At 44.2% G+C, this 24,146-nt stretch overlaps 1 protein-coding gene across 1 annotated transcript in view; it reads left to right on the top strand.

Moving 5' to 3' along the window:
- The first annotated feature begins 1,771 nt into the window (after positions 1-1,771).
- KDSR (3-ketodihydrosphingosine reductase) overlaps positions 1,772-24,146 on the top strand; it is a 39,968-nt gene continuing 17,593 nt past the window's right edge. The window contains exons 1-3 of the mRNA XM_066626192.1: positions 1,772-1,950; positions 20,070-20,159; positions 21,837-21,893. Of these exons, the coding sequence (XP_066482289.1) occupies positions 1,825-1,950; positions 20,070-20,159; positions 21,837-21,893 (273 nt within the window). The 5' untranslated portion in view covers positions 1,772-1,824. The remainder of the gene's footprint in view (positions 1,951-20,069; positions 20,160-21,836; positions 21,894-24,146) is intronic.

Here is a 24,146-nt window from a genome sequence, read left to right on the forward strand (position 1 = left end):
AGTCCTCCTATTGTGAAGAGGTACTACGGTTGTCTTTATGGTGCAAGAATAGTAACCTTATTCTTAACATCAATAAGACTAAGGAGTTTATTGTGGACTATCAGAAAATAAAATCTGACATTCGGCCCTTGTGTAACAAGGGCGTTTGTGTTGAGCAGGTGGACGAGGGTAAGTTTCTGGGGACTATTATGAAGAAGGATTTGACACGGAGTGCAAACACCGTTGCTCTGGTCAAGAAGGCCCAACAACTATTGTACTTTTTGAGACTCCTTAGCAGACAAAAACTGTCTGAGATATTGTTGGTAACTTTTTATCGCAGCTACATAGAGAGTATTCTGTCTTATTGCCTCTGTGTTTGGTTTGTGAATTGTGCAGTGGTGGAAAGAAAAGCGCTCCAGAAGGTTATCAGCACTGCTCAGAGGATTATTGGCTGTTCCCTTCCTTCTTTGGAGGAGCTTTACAGGACAAGGTGTATGTCAAAGATCTCAAAAATCCTGAGAGATCCCTTGCATTCTGGTTACCAGTTCTTTGAATTATTGCCATCAGGAAGAAGATATAGGGTGATAAGAACAAGAACGAGTAGATTAAAGAACAGTTTCTATCCCAGTGCAGTGTCTAGATTAAATGAGGGGGTACAGTGACTAAATGAGGGGGCTAAATGAGATTAAATGAGGGGGATTAAATGCGGTTAAATGAGATTAATGAGGGCTTAAATGAGATTAAATTAGATTAATGAGGGGGGTACAGATTAAATGAGGAATACAGTGATATTTTGAACAGAGTTTTAGCGAGGTGGTGATTGTCTATGTAGTCTGTCTGACTTTGCTGTATTGTTGTTTTGTTTTGGTCTTGTCTTGTTTTACCTTACAAAAGCACCTAATTTCGTTGTACTTGTGTACACGGGTACAATGATAATAAATTTTCTATTCTATTCTATATACACCTGTAGACACAGTGGTTGAAAGTGGCTGTTCTAACCCTGGCACCCCACCCCAAGTAACCTTGGCCAGCTTCTCCCTTCACGGAGCCCTCCTTGAGCATATGAACTTCTCATTACTTTTTGGAAACACATCATATACCTTTTCGAGTTGGCAGACATGCCCTTGATTTCAGTGTATCATTGTGCCAAAATCTGAACACCCACAGAAATCAGGAGAGCAAAAACAACAAATACTCCCAACATCTCCCCCCCCCCACCTAGGCACGTCTACTCAGAAGTAAGTCAATGGGGCTTACTCCCAGGCAAGTGCGGATAGGGTTGGAGCCTCAGAGCCCCATCACATGCATGTCTACTCAGAAGTAAGTCCCATCAGAGTCAATGGGGCCTACTCCCAGGTAAGCGTGGCCAGGGTCGGGCTGTCACACGACGGTCTCTCGCTTCGCAACAAGCGGCGACCAGGGAGCGCCTCAGATGGTCCTGCGCCCGCGGGGGGTGGGGTGGAGGCGGCCACCTCAGCGCAGGGCCCCCCGGGAGCGAGCCGCACTCGCCGTTCCGCAGCCTAAGCGCCAGCGCGGGGTGTGGTCTGCGCGCGAGCTGCAGCGAGCGACCGTTTTCGCCTCCATCCCCACAGTCGGGAACCCACCCTGCCAGCGTTGCCAACGGAGGGCCAATGGGAGCGCCGGACGTCACCCGTCGCCTTCGCCGTCCTCGCCCTCGGCGCGCGCAGCCAATCAGGCCGAGGCCGGGTCCTCCCGCCGACCAATGGCGGCGCGTTCCTCCCCCTTCTTCTGGAGGCGCCTTCGCCCGCTCCGCTCAGTCGGTCCCGCGGACGTCTCGGGAGCGAGTCTCTCTGCCACGTTAAGCGGCTCCTGCGCAGCGCGGGAATGTTCTGGCCGGTGGTGCTGCTGGCGGCGGCGGCGGCCGTCGTGGCCTTCCTCCTGCTGCTGTTCTACGTGGTGTCGACCATGGTTAGCCCCAAGCCCCTGTCGCTGTCCGGCGCGCACGTCGTGGTGAGCGGTCCCCTTCTTCTGGCGGGGCGGGGGCTGCGGGAGAGCCGACGCTGCCCCTCGCTCCTGTGCTCTTCCTTCTGACTCAGCCACTGCCCGCCTGTGGCTGGCGAGGCGCCCTATTGCTCAGGGCTCACCATCGCCTTCTGAACCACTGCTGTGGCCCATCGTGCTGCTGGTGGGGGCCGCATCCCCCTGGGGCTCTACTACTTAGTGATTGTCCTGTGGCACACCTGCGAGCTGCAAGCGCCTTGTGAGCCACAGGAAGCTGGGCTAGGTGGGACCTGCGCCTCATCCTGCAGGGCTCTTCTTATGTTCTTAGGACCGTCTGCGGCACGCCAGTGTGCCGCGGCACAGTGCTTGAAAATGGTTGGTCTAACTGCATGCACAATTGGGGTACACGTATGTTGTGGTGAGGGTGGGGTGTATCTCTTGAGTAGGAATTGCAAAAACTTTGAAGAAGCTGTCCTGCATTTAGCCTAAAGCAAAGCAGTTTGTGGAGAAGTTCCTCTTCTGAAAGAAGAAAAAACAGCTAGGAGTAGCATGAAGGGCATGTCACTTCCCTCCACTGTGCTGCTAAAATAATGCACACTCCATGCATTCTGTATGGTTTGTATGAACCTCTCCCAGTTTTGGAAGGAGGAGAGGATCATATGAGTTGGGCCTCTGTGTGGGCAAAGTGCATGCAGGGAGGGGTTGTTCTGTGTGTCTTGCTCTTCTCTGCCATCTGAAACCTGCTGCTGCTACTGCTTCGGTAGGTACCTGGGCTTTAGGCATTCATTATCCTGTTTTTACATTTGTAATGTGCAATAAGAGTGACCCAGAGTTGCTTAGGCATGAGCAGTGGGAGGTAAATAATACTATGCTGTGCAAATAATTACAAGCAAATGTCATCTTACAATCAAGGACAGACAATCTAAACGCTTTAATACAGGCCCTGGTGACTTTAGGTAGGGTTTATGCCTTTGGAGTTTATATGACTTGTGATTATCTTCTGTCATGCACATCATCTTATAATGCAATTCTCATGAAAAGGTAGTTTGTACCCAGAGCCAATCCTAGATCAGATGTTTCCCTGGTACTTGCAAATGCTCCTGTCAGTCATCATCAGCCCGCTAACATTAGAGAGACCCAAAGTGGTTATGAAAAACAGTGGGGGGGGGGGAAGTGTGGATAGGGTTGGAGCCTCAGAGCCCAATCATATGCATGTCTACTTGGAAGTAAGTCATGTCTACTCTCAAGGTTCACAGAAGGCAAGAGTTTTAGCCTGGTTTTCTGTTAATGAAGACTAGGCACTCTTGGTTTAAAAGAGCTATTTGTGGTCCTAAGTCTAGACATGCAGTTACCACAATCTGAGATTGCTAGTAAATTGTACAGCCTTTCAGGTTTAATGTACTTGTGAATCATCCAGTGCAGGCAGGTATGCAGAGCAAGGTTACTTACTGAAGAACTTCATGAGAGTGCAAGTTGCATGACAATATTGTTTCAGAACACTGTTCTGAAAAGAAATATATTTGCAAAGAAATATATTTAATATTGACATGCTGCTTTTCTGTCTGATGCCAGGCCATCAGACAGCTCCCAGATGGAATTATGAACAAATGAGTAAAAACCACTGCAACAGTGGCAGTAGCAGAAAACTTTTGGTGAGTGGGGGACTATGTAGTGTACAGCTGCTGGTGCTGACCACAAAGGATAGGTAGGCTTTTATGGGAGGAGGTGTTCCTTGATGTACTGTGGACTGCCCTTAATTATGAACTTGGATGAAGTAGGATAGATAAGCAAGGTAGATGCATGTTTTCAAAGCATCTGAACTCAGAATGTTTATGTCCCTCTCCTGTTAATTTGTTTCTATATCCTATAATGGCTAATAGATTCTTCTGCCCTTTTTTATAGGAGACTAAGGGCCCAATCCTATCCAACTTGCCAGTGCAGCCTCAATGTAGCCTTGAGGAAAGGGAACAAATGTTCCCTTACCTGGAGAAGGCCTCAATGATTGTCCCTCCCCCTGCACCGCAGGATGCAGCACATGCTGCATTGGCACGACTGTACTGGTGCTGGAAAATTGTATAGGATTTGGCCCTAAGAGCCCAATCCTATTCAACTTTCTAGCTTCGGTGTAGCCACAATGCAGCCCCATGGTAAGGGAACACATGTTCCCATAACTTGAGAAGGCCCCAATGTCTGTCCCTCCACCACAGTATACAGCCCACACTGCACTGGCACAACTGCACCAGCACTGGAAAGTTGGATAGGATTAGACCCTAATACTGTTCTGACTAACTTTCTAAGTGGAGATACCCCAATCATCTCCTTGTACCAGCAGCACCTGTACCTTGGTTGCTAATAAGGAGGTTTGGAATATGCCCATTCCTGAAACAACCTCTCTTGTTCATACAGAATAGGACTATCTAGTTCTGAGAACGTTTGTATTTTGGCTGTATAAACAGGCAACTACATTTATTCATACTTTTAAAATTTGTTTTGTCCTGGAGGGAAAGGGAAGTATGCCATGTCAGTTGCTATAGTGTAGGGGTGGCCAAACTTGCTAGACATGAGAGCCACGATATTTAAGAAGCATTTAAATTCTTAAATATATTTACTCACCATGAACATTAAACTTGTGGTATAATCTGATGGACTCTCAGTTTATTCCTGGTAAATAATCAAAAGCTTAAATTTTTTTATTGACCTTTTATATTAATTGTGATGCAAAAAGGAGCTCAGCCAATATATTTAAGTACAGCACATTATATGTCAAAGAGCCACATGTGGCTCACGAGCCACAGTTTGGCCACCCCTGCCATAGTGGGTGGAATGCCTTGCATTCCTCAGAGGACACCAGGAGGAAAGAATGCTGCTTTGTTAATTCTTCTATTGATGTGTGTTAGTCTCTTGTACCACTTGCTAGGGGACTTCGCATTATCATGGAATGTTTTATATTCATGTGATTTCAGCCATAAGAGTTTCCAGTCTACGTGTGCATGTATTTCAGTAATACAGTTGCAATACAGTTGTTGCAATATGCGTTTCATAATGCCTTTGCCTCATGTGCCCAGTCCTTTACCGCTCCAGGCCTGGAAGGACTTTCATTTTTTTCTTGCCACGCTATGCTGCTTCCTTGCAAAGAGACTTTGTTCAGTTATTGAATTTGTAGAGCAGTGGGTTTCAACCTGGTGGGTCATGACCCACCAGTTCGTGTAAAGCAGGGCTTTTCAGACTAGGGTGTCGCGATACCCCAACCTGTGGGCCCTGGCCTGTTTCCCCTTAAGGGGCGGGGCAGGGAGGAGGCTGCTGGAGCTTGGGTATGCTCAGGGAGGCTGCAGGGGCTTGGGTACGCTTGCCAGAGCCTCCTGCAGCCTCCTCGGGGTGCAGGGAGCCCTACACAGCTGCCCACAGCACTCCCTGAAGCTTCACAAATGAAAGTGGAGACTATCGCGCTCTGCTTCAGCTAAACTGGAAGTGGAGTGCAATTGTTCCACTTTCACTTTTGATGCATCAGTGAGCCCTGTGGACAGCTGCACAGGGCTTCCCACACCTCTGGGAGGCTGCAGGAGGCTCTAGTAAGTGTACCCAAGCCCCTGCAGCCCCCCTGAGTGGTGCAATCCTGGGGATCATGCCTCTGCCTTCCCCCGCCCCCACTGCCTCTCCCCCCTGCTCCTGCAAGAACTTACTGCTGCTCTCAAACTCCCTGGGAGTTTGAAAACCTGCAAGTGTAAAGGTACTTCTGTTCCTTTAAGGGGCGGGGGAAGGAGAGAGGCAGGGAAGTGCTCCCCAGAATTGTATCCCTTTGGGGGGTGAGGGAGGGTTGCTTTCACTTACCTTTTATGTAGGTAGGGCTGCAGCAGGCTGCAGAAGTTGTGCTGCATTCACCTTGTGGGAGGTGCTTTGTGCCTGCTTTTACTGAATGTTCAAAGCCTTGGGGTGTGCTGTGCGGGGGTCCCCGCACTTCCTGCAACCTCCAGCAACACTACCTACGTAAAAGTGGAGAGCAGTCCTGCAGCCCTTCCCCCACAAAGACTTACTGAGGGAGTGAAACTCCCTCAAGTTTGAGATACACTGTTGTCGAGAATTGTGGCACACAGTGTCCTACCTAATTATAGGGATTATGTTTGTATAATGCAATTCTCCTGAGAAGGTATAGTTTGTACCCAGAGCCAATCCTAGATAAAATGTTTCCCTTGTACTTGAAATGCTCCTGTCAGTCATCATTAGTCCTCTAACATTAGAGAGACCCAAAGCGGATATGAAAAACACTGGAATCACAACTTGTCTTCTGTTCAGTCTTGATATGCATTTAAGGGGGGAAAAACTGGCGGGGGAAAAAGCCATGAGTCCTTGCTCTTTTCAAAGACTATGTTATAACAGGTGGGGGGAATAAGAAGTTTTGAGGAGGGAGATTAGGGAAAAAAATCATTCTATGATGCATTTGCTCAGTGAACAAAGATTTTGCTATTTTAAATTTCTTAAGTGCCTTCCTTAGGTGTCAGGCTGTGCTAATTTACGTGCTCCTAAGCCTGAAGGTTATAAAGACCTGACTGGTGCTAGGAAAATCCCAAGTACAGTTGATGGCTCAGGTACAGAGAAATGTGATGCTAATACCTAGGAATTTGAACGCTTGTTTAGCCCTGTAGGGGACTGATGCTGGGAATGATTGTATTTGGTGCCTTGGGACCTGAAATACCTTTATGTTCCTGGTTGTTAGCAAGACAAGGAAAAGAGCTGAAAGCTCTACTGAGCGGTTTGTGCAAATCTAGTTGCCAGAAAGGTTCCCTCTGATTCCTCTTTCCCATTTTGCAGAACAGTTAACAATCCAAGCAGTATATAACCATTGTAATCTTAAAATGGTCAATGACCAGTCTGACTCCTAGACAGTAAGTGAAGTACAGCTCATGCCTGTGGTGTAGCTCATGAGGGGCAAGGGGTCCTAGGTATCAGCCTTGGGGGGGTGTGTGACACCTCAAGTGACCAAGATTGCTAAAATCATGTTTTGAGGAGTAATTCCATCATGTTATATACCATTTGATGTGGAATTTACAGCAGAATGCAATGGAACACCAGAGTGAAATACCTCAATTGTATTGAGAGTTACAACCAGAAAACAAAAATGGGTGGAGCCCTTTGGAAAGTGAAATTTAGCCATATTGTGTTTACTTGTGAGTAGGCAAACTTGCCTTAGTCCATCAGAAGGGCACGTTGAGAGGAATCCATCAACACCAGAATGGCCACAATCCGATGAATGCAGCCCCCCAAAAACACCTGGGAAGGAAATCTCTCCCTCCAAGCGGATGACTGTATTGAGCCTTGTGAAAAGTGAAACTAAGCCACATGGTTGTGTTTACTTGTGATTAAGCAAACGTGCCTTGGCTCCTGGGCAGGTCAGGCAAAGGGGAATGCAAGGCTACCAGTATGGTCCTGATCTGATGAATATGGAGTTCAACAAATGCTCCAGAAGGCACCCCACCATAAAAAGAATAAGGCAGAGGCTTGAGCTGGTAAGGTGATTTTTTTCTGGTGGGTCCTGACAGTGATATGGTTTAAATATAAGAATTTAAATTGAACTGGGCACTGGGTAGGGCTGAACATCTTACTGATTCGGGGGCGGGGGAGTGTTGCAGGCAGGTTACAGAGAAAATTCACTTAGTGGAACAGAGCTGGCGTCTCATTTGTTTTTCTTTAATTTAATTATTTTAATTTGCTTGATTATGTCACTTCCAGCCCTGACATAACTTTGATGGATCCCAGACAGATTGTCACTCTAAAAAGTGGATCCCAGTGTTAAATGTTTGAGAACCACTGCCTTTACTCAAAACTGACCAATGAAACCACCTCGGAGGGCATGACACCCTAGTGACCAAAACTTTGGAAATCGTGGCTTTTAGGAATAATACCATCATGTTGTTGTTGTTTTATTAATTTATACCCCGCCTTTTTGCCCAAAGGGCACACAAGGCAGCTTACAAACAATTTAAAATATAACATTAAAAACAATCATTAAAACAATTTACAATAATTAAAAATCTAAAAAACAAACAAAACCCCATGGATTTTCATATAAAGAAGCAAGAACACCAGCCAGCCTGACAACAATTAAAAGCTTTTTGAAATAAAAAAATCTTCAGTCAACGCCGAAATGTTAGCAACGAAGGAGCAGTTCTCAATTCTAAGGGGAGGGTATTCCACAGTTCAGGGGCCACCACCGAGAAGGCCCTCTTCCTGGCTGCCACCCTCCTCACATCTTAGTGGCGGCACAGTCAAAAGGGCCCCCCAGATGATCTAAGAGCATGGGTAGGATTGTAGGGAAGGAGGCGGTCCCTCAAATATCCCAGACCCGAGCCATAAAGGGTTATGTACTATTTGATGCAGAATTTCATCCATTTCGTGTGGGGAAATATTCACTGCATTTATTTTCTGACCATTATTCAATCAATGTAATGACTCTTACTATCACCTACCTCACAGGGTGGTTGTGAGGACAAAACAAGGGAGGAAGCATGCATACCATTCTGGGCCCCTTAGAGGAAGGGTGGTAACAAAATTTATGGGTCCTGGCTGTCAAATGACTTAGCTATGCCACTGGCTCATGCATCATAACTAAGGCGAGCAGGTGGTATATTGTTCAGGAATGGTAAAGAACTGTATAATCGGCATGTATAGTACTTGACTTTTTTGAATGAAGCACTAAGAGAACTCCCTGAACAATTCCTACTCCCATTACACTGCAATATATACCATATTCAGCCATATATGAAAAATGTGTTCACTAGAAGCAATTCTGGTAATGCGTGCAGTGTGCAGATGCTTATGAAACACAGGACAGTAGTACAGCCGATACTCTGATGAACTCATGTTTGGAAGAATGCTGATAGAAACCTAGTATTGTACTTCAAGCATGCCCTGTAATAGATTTTTACAGGAAAACACTTTCTGTGTCATACACCTAACCCTGTTACATTACAGATTAATGTAGGCATGTAATGTAATCCTTCTAGGCAACTCTAGAAGGATTTTGTTGCCAGTGATTATTGCTGTTGTGACTTGTATTTATCTTGTATATGCTTAACCTTTACATAAAATTGTCATACATGTCATGTAATATTTCATGACCATTTGGCTTTACTGCTTACATTTCTTAAAATCTACACATTTGTGAATTAGGGAGTGAGTGATACTCACTAAAAATATCTTCTATCTAATGAAAGCTAGGTATTCTGCAAACTCTTTGAAAACATAGATTTACAGCACAGATTTGTCTCCTTAGAAATAAGTACCATTGCATTCAGTGAGGCTTAACTCGCAGGAAAGTGTGTGTGGGGTGGGGGGGGGCTGTATGCACAGATCTTGTATCCACAGTTTCAGTTAACTGCAGGTGTGGGTGGTCTCCTCTGCACCCTCCAAAGGCAAGGAAAGCTGTGCTTGCCTGGCCCTGCATTTCTCCAGCTGTCTTAATGCCTTTTAAAGACATAAAAATGTCACTTCTGGTTTTATGAAAAAATTGGAAGTGACTTTTTAAATGGCCATTTTGGGGCCCAAGGTGGATGGGGCCCTTCTGTGGGGCACAGAAGTTCCTCCTGAGTGGGGGGGGGGTTTCCCTGGTATCTGCAGATTCAGGTATCCATGAGAGGTTCTGGGACAAGTACCCCTGCGGATACTGGGGCACACCTATATAGATTGATATAGCCAGTGATTTTCAACCTTTTGCATCTCATGGCACACTGACAAGGTACTAAAATTGTCAAGGCACATCATACTGTTGGTGGGAGGCTCACATGCCCCAATGGTTCTATTAATAAATGACCCTCCCCCAAATTCCCACAGCACACCTGCAGACCGTTCACAGCACACCAGTGTGCCATGGCACAGTGGTTGAAAATGGCTGCCTTAGATTCTAAATCAGGGTCTGTTAACATAAATTCCAGCCCCATCTGCCCATGCCAGTAATTGAACCTAGGAATTCAGTAACCTCATCCTTATTAAACTTGCTTAAGATGTTGTAACTTTCTGGGTGGTATTAGAGATACTCCCAGTCCCACTCCTCACCCTTTTCCCATCAATCTATAATGTCCGTGATCGCTTTTTAGCCAGTCTTTGTACCTTCTCCATAGTATCCTGCTTGAGATGGCGCAAAGAGAACCAGGCTCTGTTGTATCACGTCTGCCTGCACAGCGCACATGCCAGGCTGCTCTCCATAGGAGGGTGGTGATAGAGCCAATACTTTATCACTGATCTGCACTCCTTTCTAGTTGTAAATGCCTAGGTCCATAGAAGGAAAGATAACAAAGGGAACAGAACCTCCATGGAGAGAGTGAGAAAACAAAGGGAAGTGATAAGTGTATGGCAGTCTATGACAGCTGCTTATCTGCATGCATAGCCCTGTTCAAAGCTGGAAAGACAGCTTTCTTGTCTCTATGAACTGTTTTGAACTTTTGAAATGCTTTTTATTAATACTCAGTATTGATAGCCTGTTGGTGACTATAGCAGATCCAGAGTGGTTCTGGAAATGTCTTAATAACTATTATCTAAAAATGCTGTTGAGTATATTAAAATTTTGGATTGCCCACTCCTCTAACTCACATTGTGGTGATGCAGTGGCGCCAGTGTGGCACCTGCTGCATCCCACAGGGGAGATTTTGCCTCCAGAGACTCCTTGTGCTAAGGGAATATTTGCCCCAGTCTATACATGCTCAGTGTACTGCTGGGTCTACTTAGACCTGTGCTAGCAATATCGCTGGCACAAGTCTGCGTAGATCCACAAATGGAATCAAGACTGGGAAGGAGGTATGGGTTTTGGCATGCACTACTGCAGCTGAAATTGCTGCCCTGTTCTGCCCTTGTCCCCACCTGCTCTGCCCATTCCCACCTACTCCCAGCGCCATTTTAGCTAGTGCATCTTTTCTGTTTTGTCACCCGCCATACCACTTTGCATAGTGCACCTATTGAAAGTACCACCAGAAGTAATTGGTGAGGATGTCATTGCCAGTTACTTCCAGATTGGGAAGCCAGATGTGATGCAACAAACACCAGTAAGAGGCTTTGAGTGGATGGGAGGCCATGCTGGAGCTCTGCCTATTGAGCCAAGCCTTCTACCTCTGTCCATTGCATTGCATTGCTGGTTTTACTGCCAGGCAGCAGGGGCCTGGTGGTCCCTTGAGTACCACCAGACACTATATCAAGTATCAAACACTGTTTAAGAAACACAGCTCTAATGTGTTGCACTTTGCAACAGCCAGAAAGTGTATAGTGCCATCAGAACACGTGTTCTGGCAGCGCTATGCACTGCTAGGTTTGGGCAATATGATGTAAGAAATGCTGCTGTTCTTGTTTGTGTTTCTAGGTTAGCCATTTTCAACCACTGTGTTGTGGCACACTGGTGTGCTACAGATGGTCTGTAGGTGTGCCACGGAAAATTGGGGGAGGATCATTTGTTAGTAGGGCTACTGGGGGATGTAAGCCCCTGCCATCAGTGTAGTGTGCCTTGTCAATTATCAAAAAACCGATGGTGTGACTTGACAAATATAGTGCTTTGTCAGTGTGTCATGAGATGAGAAAGGTTGAAAATCACTGTTCTAGGTTGGTGCTTATCTGTTTTGGCTGAATAAGGTACAAGTCACCAGAAAAATAATTTACTTGTTTACTGTTTGGTTTATTGCATTCTTGTTACTTTTTACACACATCAGATCTTATTTATAATAGACTTTACATTTATTTCTACACAGCAGGGGCTAACGTAGCATCTTGGCTTGCAGCCACATAATGCTGCACTACAAAAGTTAGGCTCCAACCCACTGATCTTTAAAGGACCAATTGTATGCAATTTTCCCACACTGATGCAGCTCAGAGGGAAGGGAACAAATACCTTGAGGAAGCCTCCATGACTGCTGCCCCATCCCAGGATGCAGCACATATCCCATTGGCACAGCTAGATCGGCACTGGAAAGTTGGATAGGTTTGGGCCCCAAGTTTGGTTTCAAATTTCCCAATAAAACTACTCCTTGGGGTACAAGAAATTTACTTATTACGGTTTACCTATTGCAGTTAAAACGTTACCACTAACATGTTAGCTTACAAAATTTTATGTGGTTTTATAACTGTATAATTAATAACTCGGTATTTATATACCACCTTTCTGGTCATTGGATTACTTCTCTGACTTTAATAATAATAATAATAATAATAATAATAATAATAATAATAATAATGGTATTTATATACCGCCTTTCTTGGTCTTTATTCAAGACTTTATTCAAGGCGATTTACATAGGCAGGCTATTTAAATCCCTGTAGGGATTTTTAAAATTGAAAGAAGGTTCTATCTTTCAAGAACCACAACATTCAGATGTTTCTTTCGGGTCTGGTTTCACATTCTGGCCTCCATCCTCCCACGCGCAGAGCAGATGGAATAACTCGGCTCAGCTTGTCAGCTGCTTCAAGGTTGCACAGTGCCGATGGTCTTGAACTGGCGACCTTGTGGATGTTATCTTCAGGCAAATGGAAGCTCTACCCTCTGGACCAGACCTCCTGCCCACGGAGGTTATTTATTCAGGGTGGTTTACATAGGCAGGCGTTTCTAAATCCCTCAAGGGGATTTTTACAATCATAGAGGTTCTCTCTTTCAAGAACCAACATTTCAGAATGGATCTTCCTGGTTTGGTCTCACTTCTGGCCTCCAGTTCTCCCACGCAGGCTGACAAGCAGCTCCATCTCTCACATGGAGGGCAGCCAAGAGGCTTCTTGCTCACACCAAGAGCAGGTGGAATCACTCAGCTGGGCTTGTCATCTGCTTCAAGGTCTTGCCATTCTCAGCTGTTCAGGGAGCTGCCGGTGCCCTTGAACTGGCGACCATCTGATGCTATCTTCGGGCTAATGGAGGCCCTACCCTCTAGACCAGACCTCCTGCCCTGTATCCTGTATCTGATTGTATCCTAATCCTGTATCTGATTGTATCCTAGTTATATCCTAATTCTATATCCTGTATCCTAATGCTGTATCTGATATCAGTTTTACAAATGCAAGTATAGAACCTTGGTCTGTAGCAGGCTCCCTTCATTCTTGGAGTAGTGAAGTAATTTGTATTAGGAGTAATGCAAGATAAAATAGAGTTTTGGTGTAATTTTAAAATGCTTTATTGAAGGTGCCTGGCGATAGTAGAAGTGCTTGAAGCTTCAAAAATGTGGTTGCCGTAATGGTGACACTTGTGATAAGTAAAGCAGAATTGTGCCTCTTAAAGATCAAGACACAGACATTTCACTAGCTGGAGCTAAATGAGATTGAGAATGTTTCCAGGAATGTAGTGCTTAGAGGTATTTTGTTAATCAGATGTTAATCATCATTAGGAAAGGACAAACTTCCTGTTTTTGTGCCAAAGGGAGGTATGAACCTGTCATCCATCTATTTCCAGGTGTGCCAATTATGAGAATGGAATACATTCATCTAGGACAGTGTGAATAATCATTTTACTTAAGGAGTACTTGCTTATTGTGAGCCAAATAGAATTTCTGTGTAGAGATGAAGCTCGCCTGTTTACGAACCACTTACGTTCCAGTGGTCTATCTGTGAGCTGTTTTGTTAATAAGTACAGTAATGTCCCAGGCTCTGTTGCTGTCAGTTTCAACTTGGGATGCTGTCCTTTAGGTTGCTACTGGAAATGTTCCTGATTGGCTGTCATAATCAGTAGCATGCCCGCATGCTAGAAGTGGTGTTTGTAGGCTGAATCTTTGTAAGCAGGGAGCTTCTGTAGTCTTTTGGTGGTTAAGATGCATTGTGTGGAACTCTTTCAGGGAGGCCATATAGAACTTGGGAGTAGAATTTACAAAGTTGGCTCTTCTCTCTGTTAGTTTGGGTTTGTTTCAAATTATCTGAGTAGAGTTGTTCGAACTCACTAGGAAAAGACTAGAGCTTCATCCTTTTGTAATTCTTACACTTCCTGAGTATAGATGTCTGTTAATGTATTATTGGAACAACTAAAAATGTTATGACTTTCAACTAAAGAAGTCCTTTTAATACTACCTAGGAGCATACTTCAAATTGTATTGCACTGTGCATCTCAAAGTTTTAGCACTGGGACCCACTTTTGAGAATGAAAATCTGTCATTACTCACCAGAAGTGACATCATCAAGCAGGAACATTTTTTACAATCCTAGGCTGCGATCCTATCCACACTTAACCCATGAGTAAGTCTCATTTACTATACTTGTTAAAAGTATATACATAGTAGCCTGTTAAAAGTACATGTCTGTAACATTTCCCCAAATGCAGTTACATAGCATGGTAACATTAAGGCTGATGTATTAAAAATAAAACATTGAAATGAATGGGGACCCATTTGAAATTGGCTCGCAACCCACCTAATGGGTCCCAACCCACAGTTTGAGAAACACTCATTTAGCATGTATATATCTTTTGCACAGTTATGAAATTCCTTGATTTCTTTTTGGTTCCCCAATACACATTCACAGACTTCAAGAAACCTGCTTGCTTCAAGGAGTGGGGTTCAAGAATTGCGACTTTTTCCACAAGCACAAGTGGATAAATGGCGTTCAAAACAACTAGGAAGGAGAAAAGGGAAGAGTTCTGAGAAACAGGTTATATGTAGCCTTTTTGGATCTCAGAAGCGCTTTTCATTCAGTGGACAGGCTCTGGGCTAAATTGACCAATCTGGATATCGATAGATGCCTTCTTGCTTTAATAATATCCCTTTATTCGAATACCTCTTGTCAGATCAGACTTTTCTCTGAAGGGGGAGTAAAATAGGGCTGTGTTTTTGGCCCCTATACTTTTCAGTCTCCTTTTAAATGACTTGGCCTCTTGTCTGGGTCAAGTTGAGGGACATCAGCCGTTGCTGGGTTCACACTGAGTCCCTTTACTATTACATGCTGACAGTGCAGTTCTGCCATCTCAATAACATCTTAGCTTAAAATGTTTGGTTCTTAAATGTGTAGATTACCTTACAACAAACAAACTTTCCCTTAATTTTGATAAAACAAAAGTTATGATCTTTAGTAATACTTGGAAGAAATACTCCTGGCCTTATAGAGGAAGGCAGATTGAGCAGGTGAATGTTATATGTATCTTGGCATTCATTTTTCATACAATCTTACCTGAACCAGACACTGTAAAACCAGGGCAAATCTTGCTGGTGCAGTGGTGCAGAACTTCTTATGCTTTAATTTTTCGGGGGGGGGGGGTTATGTCCCTGCATCTCTAAAGGTATTCAATGCCAAAATTATCCCCCAGATTGTATGGTGCTCCAATTTGGATTAAGGCAATGAATTGCTTCTTAGAACAAATTCAATCTGCTTTTCTGAGGAAAGTCTTGGGTCTACCCAAATGTGCTAATTATGCCACCCTCTGTTTAGAGACAGGGCAGTATTCAATTGAAACAAGGGCTTGGCTGGGAACTTTCAAATTCTGGCTAATAGTCTATTATTTGAGCTGTTACAGGATTTGCTTGCCTCAGTGGGATCTATAGGAGTCCTTCATAAGATAAGGACAATTGGCATTGATGTCAGGGGTGTCCAAAGTTTTTGGCAGGGGGGCCACATCTCTCTGACATCCTGTTGGGGGCTGAATTAATTTACATTTCAAATTTGAATAAATATACATAAATGAATATATTAAAATGAACTTATATGAATTAATGAAGGTCTTGCAATAGCTCAAGGCCTATAAAAGGCCTTGCACAAAGCAAGGCTGGCCTTTCCTTTGCTGCTGCTACTGCATCGCAGATGTGAAACAACAAGCAATGGAGGGAGACCTCATCCCACAGCTCACTCGAGAGGCCAAACAGTAGCCATCATGCTGAGAGAAGTTGCGTCGGGCCAGTGTGGACTCCAACAAATCTGGAGATCTGGAGAGGGCCAGAGGCTCACTGGAGACTAGGGGCTCCCTGAGGGCCACATAGAGAGGCCTTGAGGGCCGCAAGTGGCCCCAGGGCCAGGGTTTGGGCACCCTTGATGTAGAAGCATTGGGAGCATTGCCCATTATGTTGGCATATCACTTAATTAAAAGGAGATTTCTGGTCGTCCAGGCCCAACTTTCTTACTGCACAGTGAGTCAAGTCTGTTCCCTCCACAGAGTTTTCAGATTTTTACAAAATTATTATTATTTTATTTATTTATACCCTGCCTTTTTGCCCAAAGGGCACACAAGGCGGCTTACAATTTAAAATACAACATTAAAAATAATCATTAAAACAATTTACAATATTAAAAATCTAAAAAACAAACCCCATGGATTCTCATATAAAAAAGCAAGAAGGCCGGCCAGCCTGTCAACAATTAAAAGCTTTTTGAAATAAAAAGGTCTTCAGTCCATGCCGAAATGTTAGCAACGAGGGAGCAGCTCTCAATTCTAAGGGGAGGGTATTCCATAGTTCGGGGACCACCACTGAGAAGGCCCTCTTCCAGGCCGCCGCCCCTCTCACATCTCTTAGTGGTGGCACAGTCAAAAGGGCCCCCCCCCAGATGATCTAAGACATGTGTTCACACTTTTTTGGCTCAAGAGCTACTTTGAAACCCAGCAAGGCCCGGAGATCTACCAGAGTTTTTTTTACAATGTTCACGCCATCATAACATATAACATTTATGTGTACAATGTATGTTGGTGTACCTTGCATAACCACATGAGCCAATATTGCACAACACAACATAATTAACTGTAAACATTTTTGTAATTACTTGAATTTACTTTGATGACTTGCACTGAAGTGAATCAGCCAAGGATGCATAGTCGGACAGTAGCTGCTGACAGCCAGCCTCATGCACACTTCCAAATGTTCATCAGTTATGGTGGAACTTAATGATCTTCATGTAGGAAAAGGCTGACTCACATAAATATGTGGAGCCCTTCCTGCCTCAGGTGCTCTTATATCCCTGAGGGCCCTATTGCCTTCAAGTGGCTGCAGCTGTGTAGCACACTCTGCTGGAAGCCCAGGCCTTACCCTTAAAGGGGCCACTGCTGACACCACAGCCTACCTCCTCACCAGATCTTCCTTGATTCCAATACAAGTGGGGGGGGGGAGCAGATCTCTATACAGACCAATGCAAAAACAGGGGAAAGGTGTGGGGAAGATCTCTATAGAGACATCACAAGACCAGTGCAAAACCCCTTGCACCCAGAACCAACAGATGGAAGTTGGGGGGGGGGGCAGATCTCCATACATACCAGTGCAAAAACAGGGGAAAGGTAAGTCAGTCCCAGTAGAGTCAATGGGGCTCACTCCCAGGGATGCGTGGATGGGAGGGAAGCCTGCCAGCGGCTCCTCTCCAGGTCTACTCACGAGTCAGTCCCAGTAGAGTCAACGCGGCTCATTCCCAGGGATGCATGGACAGGAGAGAAGCCTGCCAGTGGCCTCACCCTTGAAGGGGCCACTGCTGACACCACATCTACCTTCTCACCAGATCTTCCTTGATTCCAATACAAGTGGGGGGGGGGGAGCAGATCTCTATACAGACCAGTGCAAAAACAGGGGAAAGGTGGGGGGGAGAGAAGATCTCTATATAGACATCACAGCAAGACCAGTGCAAAACCCCTTGCACACAGAACCAACAGATGGAAGTTGGGGGAGGCAGATCTCCATATGTACCAGTGCAAAAACAGGGGAAAGGTGTGGGGGAGGGAAGATCTCTATATAGACATCACAGCAAGACCAATGCAAAACCCCCTGCACACAGAACCAACAGATGGAAGTTGGGGGGGGGGGGAAGCAGATCTCAATACATACCAGTGAGCATTTTGCAGGAAATGCCCATCACTGCTTGTGCAGTGTTTCAGTTTGATGCTTGTGTGTTTCATCGAACCAAGGCATAGATAGTTAGTTCTCTTTATATACAAATTTGTTAATCTGTGAGGGGCAGAATTGCCACCTACCTCTAGTGATCTGCAACTCTATTCTCCTTATCTGAATACTGTGCCAGTGCACTGGGGGGGGGGGGCTCAGAATAGCAATGGGCAAGAAAGGCTGCTAGAGGAGGAGAAAGACAGTGGCTTCCTAATTAGCAGAAAGTAGCATCTGTTCGATGCAAGGGGGAGAGGAAGAGGTACCCATACAGTATATAACCAACAGGGGAAGGGGTTGTGGTAATTGCATCCAGCCAATTATACCCCATGTTTTTTAGAAAGTTATCTGAATTGGGTCAGTTTGCTACATCAAATCAACTTTGATATTGGGCCATGGAGAATTGTCAGAAACATTTGTGTCTGTTTCCAGATGGTACCCCATCATCTTGGGGCACCATCTCTGAACTTTCACAACCCTGGCAATGAGAGGTCTCTGGAAAGCTACCTGAGGGCTACTTCAGCGCTGGGGCAAGCTAAGAGATAGGTGGACAGGAGAACAGTTCCGTCCTCACTATTGAACTCTGAGGCTTTGTTGGACCAGCAACCTTCAGTGTTTTGAGGGATATCCAGCAAAGAGGAAGAAGCATCATTCAGATGTTGGAAATGATGAGCCTTTGCTTTCACCCACCACCATAGACTTCAAGTTAAGGTTCAGGTTCTTAAATTTCATAAAGTATATGGTGAAGAGGGTCTCCTGGAACCTAACCCCATTTTTCTGTAGGCTCAGTGGTTCAATGTCCACTAATTCAGTATTCACTAGGTTTTCAGAAACCAAACCCTAACAGATAATGAGAACTGGCTGCATAGCTGGATAGCAGCATTTAGATGTGCTGCCTTTGAGATGAAGAATCTGAATGTTAGGGCAGAAGGAAAATGAAGGAAAGGAGACTTTTCTGGAAAGTAAATGATGGAAAAACTTGTGGTATAACAAGAATGGATGGTTGAGCAGGAGATTCTATTGGAGTAAGTGGTTTTGCTAGTGGTGCACTGTTGGCTTATATATTTTATTGATTAAAGAATACTTTTATTTTGAATCTGGAGATCTTAATCAAAATCACAGGCAACATCTAAGACGCAATGGGCTCTCTGATTTGTTTGTATAAATTTATCCAACATACATAGAATAAGAGTTTGAAGCATGAGAGTTTTATATAGATTTGACTAGTGAGCACACATTTTTTATATTTGCCTGCAACCCAGCCCACGATAATTCATGGGTAGAGTTGTATCAAAAGACAATCTTGGTACAGCCCTCCCCATGCTTGAACTTAAATGACTGCCTACCGTATTTATCGGCGTATAACACGCACTTTTTCCCCCTGAAAATAGGGGGCAAATGATGTATGCGTGTTATACGCCGATGTCCAGGGAACGGAATCCTCTTTAAGGGATCCCGTTCCCAGTAGTGCCTAGCGGCGGCGCAGCGTCGTGACGTGATGTCAGCGCTGCGCCCGCCGCATATTATCACAGCCGCTGGCAGCCGATGTCCAGGGAACGGAATCCTCTTTAAGGGATCCCGTTCACAATAGTGCCTAGCGGCGGCGCAGCGTCGTGACGTGATGTCAGCGCTGCGCCCGCCGCATATTATCACAGCCGCTGGCAGCTGATGAATATGGTAAGTGGAGACCCTTTCTTTGGGGAGGGGAGGGGGAGGGATTGAGGTGAGGTGAGGTGGGGTGGGGGAAGAGATGGAGGTGAGGTGGGGTGGGGGCAAAGAAATACTTATTTTTTTCCTGAAATTTCCCTCTTAAAATGAAGATGCGTGTTATACGCCTGTGCGTGTTATACGCCGATAAATACGGTAGTAATGATGTGCCAATTTAGCTAACTGTCTTTGACATGCTAACTTCATACCAGGGCTCGTTATGGGCTGTTCAAAGTAATTCCTCTTCATCCTCTCTCCAGCAGCCCTTATAGTGATGTAAGGATTGCCTGGAGATGCTCAAGATGAGCTGTGCTGTCCATGCATACATCCTGTAGCTATTTGATTATGGTGGTACTTCTGCAACAACTGCTGAAATTACAGTAGTAAGTTGTGTTTGTGCACAGCTTAGCTAGCAGGGAAAGTCTTTTGTAGCATTTTATTATGCAGGAGTTATTCCATTGTGCATGGGCAGGAGGAAGAAAGTTGGCTTGATTTGACTCCTAACTTCTAAGAGAAGCTTGTAATCTTGTCATCAGTATTGTTAAATCTATATGCCGTTCTCTGTAAACCACTTGGTGAAATTGTGTTGAAAAGCGGTATATAAGTATTGTTAATATGCACTTTTTCTTTTCTTAAAAGATAACTGGTGGCTCCAGCGGGATTGGAAAAGGCATTGCTATTGAATGCTTTAAGAAAGGTGCCTTTATAACACTGCTTGCAAGAGATGAGGTAAACTTTAAACATGCTTATTTAAGAATTATGGTGCCCTCAAGGTATTAATGAGAGGTTTTAGAATTATTTAAACAATAATAATAAAGCTGAAGCTCTACTATTTTAATTAAGTAGTAAAATTTTTTGGCTCCCATTCAGCTAAAGTTGGTTGTGACTGAGTCCATTGGAAAGCAAAGAGACTTCCAGGTTTTTCCCTGCTCTTATTTGCTTAAAGAATGTGGGGAAAATAACATATTTTTAAGTTTGCCACTGCCTTTAAATGCTGCACTGAAACAGATGTGTAAGTGACTTGTGAATCCACTTTAAAAATTCCCCTCCAGATGCTACAAAAGTTTCTCCTATGCATAAAGTGTAAGGACCATTTGTTAGGAACATCTTGCTCATCTTCCCTATAGTATCTACCACTCGTGAATGTTACACATCCACTCTACATTTGTGAGCACAGGATAGTTTCTTTCCTTGTCTTGTAACTTTCTGAGCTAATCTTGGTCTGTGCAGGGCCTCTGAGAGGAATTTTATCAGGGGGTAGAAAGTTTATTTTGGGCCCCTTTGCAAAGGGGGGGGGGAACAGAGTGGGGGAGAATGATGATGGGCAAGCAGAATGGGGACAGGGAGGGGCAAAACAGGATCGGGGAAGGGTGGAGATGGCTGAAAAAGTCTTCTGAACCCTGGTCTACCCACCCACGTGGCATTGGCAGATAAATATAGCAATACAGAAAACCTAAGTATATATGGCTTGCCAGTAGCTGCAGCTGCATGTTTGTGATATTGTCCCCAGCATCCCATGCAGGCAACAAGTCTGAATAGATAGGAAAATGTAAGATCCTATGAAATTTCTGGGCCCCCTTTTTGACCCTGGGCCCGGGTACAAATTGCCCCCTTTACCCCCCTCTCCTAGGCCCTGGGTCTATGCTTTCCTGTACAGCAGAGTGCAAAATACAGGCATCCCAGGTATCTGCAGATCCATGCTTCCCCACGCTCTCATTACCTTTGTTTATCTTTGTTACATTTTGCAAAGCAAAATTTATTTGCTGTCCTGATCTCCAACAGTAGGGAGTTGTTGAAGTGTCACCATGAAGAGGCCCTCTCCCTTATAACTGCCAGTTGAACTTCTGCTGGTGGAGAAGGACCCCTGTACAAGACCTCAAAAGATTGTTTCATTCAATGGAAGGTGGTTCTTTGTCCATTTAGAGCTTTAAAGGTAACAGACCAGCACCATGAATTGCATCAGAAATGGCCTGGCAGCTATATCAGTGTAACATGATCATACTATGATACCAGTTAAGAATTGTGTCAGCATTCTGCATTTGGTTGTAGTTTCCAATTGGCCTTCAAGAGCAGTCTTGCTTATTAATGTGTGTTGTAGGCAGTTCTAGCAGAGCTGTATTAATGTGGAGCTGATAAGCTAGAAATAATAACTAATGCTGCATATGCCTTTACTTATAAAGTTAAATTTCAAGTTCATATATGTAACTAAAATTCAGGAACTTCAGTAGGATACAAGTATACAAATATTGCATCCTACAAGTCCTGAATTTTAGTTGCTGTGCAGTAATTAAAAAACCTTTCCTACAGGCAATAAAAGGATACTACTTACAAAATAAACCAAAATACTGTAATTTTGCTAAACTTAATTATTTTAGTAGAATGTCCCAAATGTGTGTTTAATTCCAGAACCGGCTGTTAGAGGCAAAAAGAGAAATTGAGCAGTACTCTGTTAACGACAAGCAGGTAAGATTGGTATCTCATATAATAAAAGGTTTCTTGCCTTTGGAAGATAGTGTAGCTATTTCTGAAAATTTTCTAACATTAATTTCGTGTGAACTTTTCCTGGAGTATCACATGTAGATGAGGAAAACTTGCCACATTGTATCTAAAACTGTACGTTGCCTGTAATCATTGCAGAAGTCATTTGAAGCTGTTTGTGGCTTAGGAGGACTTTGTCAGTTGTGTATATGGCTATAACATAGGTAGAGCAGAAGTTTGTCTGTGTAGGCAAAAATACTTGAAAAAAAGTTTGCTGCCACAAATTGCTTGGCTTGATCAGTCAAATTACAGCTTTTAAATGGAAAAGTGGCTTCCTTAGTCATTTGGCTGATCGCACGTGTTGTGGTGTAAATCTTAACATTTCTCATTCTTTGGGTGGGCTTCCATTCTCATCCTACGGCTTAGAAATACAGTCCTAGTTTGGCTTTAACACAACTTCAGAATCTAACCTTTCCTGTCTTGAACTTGATCCCAAGCTATTCCTTTCTCCAACAATATGAAATCGCCCATTATAGCAATCGAAACAACTCTTGTTTGTGCCATAACATTTTTTCCTCCTTGGCATGTTCTCATTCCTCCCAAAGGAATTCTTGGATATTAGGAAGAGGATTGTCTGCAATAGCTGTAGGAACTTCAGAGTTTTGAGTTAATGTTCAACTAAATGAAGTTGCTTCCAAATAAGACATGGACCTGTTTTCTGCAGAATGGTTTATGTGAACCCTGCTGTTTTGTTTTTTTTAAAGCTCAGAACAGCTTACAAAAGCATCCAGTGATCTCCCTCTTTCCACTGTTCAATTCTCTATCTATGTACAGCAGTGCTATAGCATCATGTACTCCTAGATTTACTGCATTGTCATTCATGACTTTTACTCTGGAAGAGGCAGCATAGGGACAATGTTGTAGTATGTGTAAGTGCCACATAGCTGTAGTATGGGCAGCCTTGCATCACCAAAAACACACCATGTTACCTCTTCCTGGTACTGAGTCTTAAAAAAACCTCTGTTTTTGTCCTGGATTAAAATCAGGTTTGTAAAACTTGGCAGATAAGATCTCTTCCAGTTTTGACAGGTGTACCCATGCAGCATATATTTGAATACTTGAATGACCGGCTTTCAAATTAGTAGCACGCAAAATCAGGGGCTGCAATTTCACACATAGTAGTATGTTCTGACATTGTATTGAAATCCTGTAGCTGTCTAGCACACTATAATTGTTCTAGAATCCCCAATTTAGATTAAGGCAGGGTATCTCAAACTCTGGGTTGTGACCCACCAAGTGGGTCATGATCTGATGTCAGGTGGGTCCCAAGAGGGTCTGAGACACCATCTTGGAACCTGGCAGTTTAAGTGGGCGCTGCCATCTTGGAAACTGTAGCCTGGCAAAATAGATTGTCGGCTTCACCTTTGAAACTATTACTGCCTTTCCCTGTCTGGAACAGCAGTAAGTTCCTATCAGGAGCAAAAGAGCGGCAGGCACAGGAATGAGTGCTGCATTGATCAAGGAGAGCATGTGCTTCTCGATTTAGAGGTGGGCTGTGTGCCTTGTTTTTTTTTTGTGCCTGGAAAGTGCCTGGAAAGACAGGCACTTCATGTTCTTTGCTCTCTCCCCCCTTTAATTATTCAGGGCAGCCCAGTGGGACCTGCTTTGCCTCCCCTTCCAAGGCAGTGCAGGGAAGCAGTCAGATCCCGCTTTTATTACTTGCAGCTATCTCTTATTGAATGGCTAATCTCCCCCCCTTATTATTCAAGATGACTCGGGGACCTGCCCTCACTCCTTTCACATTCCACGGCAATGCAGAGAAGTGGCTGAATCTCACTTTAGTTTCAGTCTTTAGTTTGTCAGGCATTATGAACTATCATACATTCCCATTGGAGAGTGATTGTTTCGTGTGCAATAAACTTCTAGTCATTGTGCCCATAATAACTTGGATGTATGATAGTCATCTCAGAGGCATATAGTACAACGCTGTGCATGATTACTCGGAAGCACATCTGACAATGTTTGGTGGGGCTTGCTCCCAGGTAAGGTGTGTGGTTCCAGCCAAAATATCTGTGGCAACCAACCAACAACCATATCTTTAATGAAAATCTGATTTGGTTATCTGTGCACTGAAATTCACCAAAGTTCTCTTCTTACTACCTTTTTAAGTATATTTCGCTGTGTGATATATAATCAGGATGCTAAAATTTGGAAGTCACACAGACATTTCAGCTGGAC

The sequence above is a fragment of the Tiliqua scincoides genome, chromosome 4 (genome assembly GCF_035046505.1).
Source record: "Tiliqua scincoides isolate rTilSci1 chromosome 4, rTilSci1.hap2, whole genome shotgun sequence".
NCBI lineage: Eukaryota > Metazoa > Chordata > Lepidosauria > Squamata > Scincidae > Tiliqua > Tiliqua scincoides.